Here is a 7015-nt window from a genome sequence, read left to right as displayed (position 1 = left end):
GTCACAGTATGTGTCAGTTCCCCAGGGCCATCCAGGTAACCTGGAGAAGGGATGCTTATCTAACTGTGTCTCTGACCCAGGCTGGTCTGGACCCTTGGAAGATGCAACTGCCCTGTGGAAGCTGAGATGGGGAAGCCTGTGAGAGGAGCAAGTTTGGAGGTGAAGGTCAGTAGTTCAGTTTCGAAGATGACAAGTGGAGGCGTTGAGATGGCTACGGAATATATGAGTCTGAAGTTCAGGGATGAGAACCTGGCTAGAAATAGAAATTTATGAGACATCAGCATATAGATGATATTTAAGCCCAGGAACTTAGATAAGATGACTGAGGGAGAGAGAAGACAGAAAAGATTAGAGGTCCAAGGACTGAGCCTTGGGGCATGCGAACATTTGGGGGCTGGAGGAATGATGAGACCAGCAAAGGACTGTGAGGAAGTGTAGTTCACAAAGTAAGAAGGAAGTCAGAAGAGTGAAGTGACAAAGACCCAAGTGAAGAAAACGTGCCACAGAGGAGAGAGGGATACACTGAGCAAAGGGGATACACTTTAGTTCTGTGGCAAATAAAATGAGGACTGAGAATTGCTCAATGGTTTTAGCAACATGGAAATCATCAGCAAACCTGATGAGAGCAATACCTTTGGATTGTTGGAGGCAAAAGCCATATTATAGTGGATTCAAGGCAGAATGGAGGATAGCTATTGAATACAGCAAGTATAGACAACCTTTCAGAGATATTGCCATGGATGGAAGCAAAAAGATGAGGCAATGGCTAGAGACGGACAAGAGTTTTGTGTTTTAGTAAGAATGTAAGAAATTACAGCTTGTTTACATGATGATGGGAATGACCCAGTAAGGAGGGGGAATTTTAATAATGCAGGAGAGAGAAGGCTAATTTCAGGAACTATGTCCTTGAATAGAAGAGAGACGATGGGATCTAGTGTAAAAGTTGAGATTTGGGACTAAAAGGAACACAGATTGCTCATCCATAGCAAAAGGAGGGAAAGCAGAACTTTCTGGTGTCAAAAATCAAGAAACAGCAAAATTAAAAGCACCAAATAAATAAAATAGTACTAAGAGTTTATTGTGCACGTAAGAACAGGGAGTTTCGCAACTCCCATTGTGAACTGGGAGTTTTCAAGTTCAAAACTGATATGAGGGACTTCCCTTGTGGCGCAGTGGTTGAGAATCTGCCTGCCAATGCCGGGGACACAGGTTCGAGCCCTGGTCCGGGAAGATCCCACATGCCGCGGAGCAACTAAGCCCGTGCACCACAACTACTGAGCCTGCGCTCTAGAGCCTGCAAGCAACAACTACTGAGTCCACGTGCCACAACTACTGAAGCTTGCGTGCCTAGAGCCCATGCTCCGCAACAAGAGAAGCCACGGCAATGAGAAACCCGCGCAGCGCAACAGAGAGTAGCCCCCCGCTCACTGCAACTAGAGAAAGCCCACGTGCAGCAACAAAGACCCAACACAGCCAGAAGTAAATAAATAAAATAAATAAATTTAAAATAAAAAAATAAATAAAAATATATAATGAGATGTCTTTAAAAAAAACTGATATGAAACTCAGTGGCATGATGTTAGAGGTTGAGGAAGTGGTTTCAGCTTTGCAATAATTGGTTATTACAACAGAGGTTTCAAGATGACAGGGGACTGGTTAAAAGTGATTACCTTATATCACTTTAGGAAGATGACTAAAGTTTCTCTTATGATCATCAGAGACATTTACAAAAATAATCTAAGTTATGTTCCACTTTTGTTCATTAAATAAGCTTGATTTAGTTTTGCTTAGGTGGCTTAAATGGTTTTGCATGCTAGGGAATTTTCAAGTCTGGTCTCCATTTTGTATTTAAATTTAATAATTCCCCCCTTTTGGCCATTCTCTGAGCAGGCTGAAAGTATGACCAACTAGCAGGGCATTACTCTCAGTTACCACTTCCAATATAGTCAGGCCGAAGAAAAACATAATCACTGTTTCCACTAGCTGAGTCATCTGGACAGAGGGTCACGTCATCACTGTTACCATCATTGGTACGGTCATTGTTGAGTTCTTCCAGTTGTCTGATCCTGGTGTGTGAGTGGCTGCCTAAAAAGGCATTTAAGACCCTTGAAAGAATACAACGTACTAGAGAGGTTAATATGACAACTATAAAGAGAATAATAGCCAGGGATTGAAAAGTTCCCTGGAACAGAGATTCCCAGGGGCCGGTATTTAACCAATTAAATAAACCAAATAGGTTACAATCAGATTCAGGCTTTATCTTTCTAAGTCAACCTACATTTTTTTGGGTAACGTGTAACTGGGTTTCTTTTTTTTTTCTGAGTTATTTAGAGAAGAACACATGATATACGAGTAGTCACTTGTCCTCATGATTACTTGGGACAGGATAAACATGAGGGGATATTTTATTTTAGGAGGTGATCTTACAGGTGAGCTTCCACATAAATAAGGCCACTATATGGTGTGGTCAATCAGGTAATTTAATAAAGGCATTTCTATGGAAATGAAAGAAAAACAAAGCTTAGTAGTTGGAACAAATTATAAACTCAGTTTCTGAGTTTGGAGAGCAGTCAGTTGAGAACATTCCTAGATTTGAGCTCGAAGCATCTTTAGATGGTGGAATGAGGAAAGCAGTTTCAATCTGATGGATTTTCCTTCTTTGCAGTTTGACTGTCTTTGATGTGTGTGCTGGTGAACTCTCTTGAGTGGCCCACACAGCAGCAGGCATGAAGCTTGTCCATATACGATCCATATACGATACCTGGTTTCTCTGAGGTTTACAGGTAGATGACAAAACCTCAAAGACAATGGACAGGACTAGAATCTGATAACAGGTACACTATAGTTTTTCTATTAAAACATAAATTTTTTCTATAGTCATCCCGTTTTTATCAAAGATAATTACAGTGAAACTAATTTGTCTGTAAAATAAGTCTCGATCTATTAAATGTGGCTTGATTATTTACATAAATTTAGCAATCATAATGATTCTACTCATATTCTCAAATATGACATTCCGGTCAAAGCTTTGGTACTATCCAAGGGGCTTTGTTGGTATAAAGTCAACCTCAGTCCCCTAAAATTGTCTGGTAATAGGGAATCTCAGATTAGATCTTAAAAAGTCTCTGTAGACTAAGAAGCCAAGTTAAGGATTTGTCTAATTGTGTCTTGTTACAAAGAGAACAGATTCTTATTGAACTTATATAAATACATATATTGCTCTTTTATAAGAAGAGAGAGCAAATCTTTTGAAATCTTCTGGAAAACCCAAGTTAGTTTGAAGTCAAAAAGAATTCAGAATTTGATTTGGGGAAGTTCGTCAAAAATGTCAAAAGATTTAAAACACTTGTTCAAATAGGATCACAGATAACTGAACTAATACTCAGTTATACATTCAACCAAAGTGACAAAAGATTCCAAAGGCAAATACAGAAAGTTACATAGTCGTAAAAAACAAAGAAACAAACAAACAAAAACACCTAGATGGTGTAAACTTGAAAAACATTTGGGTTAGTTTCTACATTTCTAAGAGTTTTAGGAATACTTAATTTATATAAGTACTTATTTGTATTCAAGCCAATTTAGTAGTGCTCTTTTAAAAACATCCCATATATGTAATATACATACATAAATATATATACACAAACATATAAACAGACACCTTATAACTTTCATTTAAAATTTTTTGCCATGTCTCAAGTACAATAATACGAAACTCAGAAGAATCACTGGATCCAAATCGTGTTTCTGGCAGAAGGACTAAGTTAAGATTAGCTGCTCAGATGCCAAAGATTTTTACTACAGATTTTTTACTTGTATGCTGTAAGGATTTTTTTTTTTTAATTAGAGAAGCTGTTTTTGGAGTCATTTTGTCTTTTAGAAGCTTCTGCACACCGATCCAAGAATGCATTTTCCAAAAAGCCAAAGGACCCTGTCCGTATTCAGTGTACAAACAGGAAGCAGGAGTTTTTAAGCGAGAAAGAGTTTGGATCCGGAGGAACCCATCTTTGTCTTTAGATTCCCTAAGATGTTTTAACTGTGAGAGACCCTATTTTTCAACAGCCACTCCAAAACACAGGGAATCAGTGTTTCTTGCCTTTTGAACAGAATAGGATGACTTACCAAGAAGCTACAGCAAACAAAACATAAGTACGCACAATAAAGTCGGGGCACTCAAAACGCAAAGGGAGCAGAGCTCGGATCCAAGAGAGACCTGCCCCCAACTTCAGGTCGGTGAGAAAGCAGTGACCTCAGGGGCTCCGTGGGAACCAGCACCTGGTGGCCCAACGGCCTTGGAGTCATTGGTGACATTTTTTGACTCCTACTTCTGATGTCAGAAATTGTCAAAAATCCAGAAGTAGCAAAATTAAAAACGCCAGTTCAAGAAAACCGTATGAGTAAGAGTTTATTATGCATATAAGAACAGTTCATGAACTAGGAGCTGTCAAATTCAAAACTGGCATGAAACTCAGGGCGTGATGTTACAGGGTGGCTTATAAAGTGAAAATGAGAGAGTTGCTTAACCTTTACAATATTTGGTTATTACAGTGGGGGTTTCCAGACAGCAGGGAATTGGTTAAAAGTGATTGTCTCATACCATTTTAGGAAAATGGCAAGTTTCTTTACAGCACGACTTATAAAGTAAAAATGAGGAAGTTGTTTAACCTTTACAATGATAGGCTATTACAACTGGGGTTGGGGACAGCAGGGAATTATTTAGAAGTGAGTATCTCATACCATTTTAAGAAAATGATCAGGTTTCTTTTATGATGATCAGAGGCATTTAAAGAAAGAACCTAAGTTAAGTTTTGCTTGTGTCCATAAGCTAGATTTAGTTTTGCTTCTGTGGCTGAAATGGTTTTGTTTGCTCAGGAAGTTTTCAAGTCTGGTCTCCATGTTGCATCTGATTTTCACGCTGGGCACAGATGCGTGTTGGTGGATGGATCTGATAGTGAGAATGCACGCAAGCTCTATTCTGATGGCTTCCACCTTCTCAGTGAAATAGCGAGCCAAGATCATCAACTGTAGTGTACATGGGGAAGGTTTGAGGAGAGAGAAAGTAGAAATTCATCAAATGTGAAAGTGTTAAGTGGACCCAAGAGATGTAGTAGAACTGCCCACTGGAAGTTAGTGGGCGTGAGTTCAAGGCCAGGGGCTTGTATCTCTCCCGTCCTGTTCAGCTGCATGAGTGCAATTACAGGGCAAGGGGACCGTCGGATTTAACCAGGGTTGGAATTTTGAGAGAGAAGCTAGCAAGGGGAGCACATACGTAAGGGTGTAAATATAATTATGGGGCCACAGAACTGAAGGTGGGTAAGGAGGGAGTGCGGCCATGATGGGAGGAGATGAGGGCCAGAGAGAGGATGGGAGAAGCTCAGTCAACTGCAGGGTCTGAGTCAGGGTTACTTCTTAGATTTGGGGAACAGACGGAGTGAAATGAGTAGATGAGATGTGAGGTCACAGAGTAAGATGACTGGAGACGAGGGGCTGGTGACTGGTAATGACAGTCAAGGGTATGACTTGGGAGGATGGTAGGGTGGGGTGAGATGGATTGGAAGCGGAGAGGTCAAGGAGCAGGTGGGCTAAGGTAGAAAGGATCCTCTACCAAGAATTATGGCAGGAAGATCGGCTAGGGTGATGGCCAGCAGGAGGTAAGGGCTTCAAGAACAAGGGGATGTGTGCAGGGTTGGTGAATGTCAGCAACGTGGAGGGGAAGCGGGTGGTAGAGGAAGACGGCGCAAGATCAATGCCAGGACTTTAGGGGGCAACAAGCCTAACAGCCAAGCACACAGGCCAGAGCCAGCCTGCTGGGGTTTGCATCCCAGCCCGGACGGTGATTCTCTGTGTGACTTGCCATAAGTCATGTGACGTCTCTGAGCTTCAGTCTCCTGGTCTGTAAATTGAGGATAGTAACCAAGCTGAAACACAACGGGGTTGTGAGGACTGAACAGACCCCAGTCCATGGCGAGTGCCACCCAGGTGTTTGTCATTGTCACTATGAGGGAGGCTGTGGATATGGACGCCAAAGCACAGAGCAGCATTTATGAAGCAGTACAAGGTCATTCAGCTTGTAAGTTGTTCCAGGACCGCAAACCCAGTCTGTCCAGCTCTGAAGCACTGGAGACACTACTCAGATGATAATGGAAGATAGTTACAGTCAGCACAGGTGACAGACGTGACGCTCCCCTGGCCCAACCAACTGTGAGCTGAGAGTCCTTTGCCCCCTTCTCCCCTCTCTGTGATCAGACACCCTTTCCACGCAGCAGACCTTCCCCTCAAGGCCCTGGTGCTCTCGGGAAAGCACCTGACGTTTACCCCTGCTGAGATGGGAAGGACTTGAAATAGGAAGCCTCGTTCCCTCAGACCTTGGCTTTGACACAAAAGGAATCAAGTACCAATGATGGATTTCCCTGATGAGAAGGGGGTCCACTGGGGATGCTGCCAGGCCTTCTATAGTCCCCTTAAATCCCCGCCCTGCCTTTCCTCACGGCTTCCTCTCATGGCCAACACTGGCCTTGCTGAGCAGCCTCGGTGGACAGCTGTGAAGCCCCTGATCCCAGGGTGGGTGGCAGCAGTGGGCAGTAGCCCCAGAAGGTCAAGAAATGGGGGTCGGCCATTGGAACAGAGATCCAGTGGCCTTACAGGAAGTCATATGGACCCAGAGACGTGAAGCCACTAGCCTGAGGTCACACAGCTGCTTGCTGGTAGGCAAGGGCTGTGACCAGGTCATCTGCTGCCCAGCCCTGAGGTCTTTCCACAGCCCCACACTCAGGGACAGACTCGGGAACTGACAGCCAGACAAGGACTAGGGGTGTCATTAACCATATTTAAAACACCTTTTTTAATGAAAAGTCGTGGCGATGAGCCTTCCCCCTCACTTTGCTACACTGAGAGTTTTGTCATTGCACCATATGCCGCAAGCACCAAGTATAGATTTTTGTGACAAAATTAGCAAGGCTACTAAAGACTGTTAAAGGAAATCATCAAAAAGCCAGAGTTAGAGGCAGGGCAGCTA

General features: G+C 42.8%; 1 protein-coding gene across 1 annotated transcript in view; it reads left to right on the top strand.

Moving 5' to 3' along the window:
- The first annotated feature begins 5961 nt into the window (after positions 1–5961).
- The window catches only part of ST8SIA3 (ST8 alpha-N-acetyl-neuraminide alpha-2,8-sialyltransferase 3), a 38332-nt gene continuing 37278 nt past the window's right edge, over positions 5962–7015 (top strand). Inside the window, 1 exon segment of the mRNA XM_060121766.1 lies at positions 5962–6070. Coding sequence (XP_059977749.1) covers positions 5962–6070 — 109 coding nt within the window.

This window comes from Lagenorhynchus albirostris, chromosome 14 (assembly GCF_949774975.1).
Source record: "Lagenorhynchus albirostris chromosome 14, mLagAlb1.1, whole genome shotgun sequence".
NCBI lineage: Eukaryota > Metazoa > Chordata > Mammalia > Artiodactyla > Delphinidae > Lagenorhynchus > Lagenorhynchus albirostris.
This window is presented reverse-complemented; position numbering and strand designations above follow the sequence as displayed.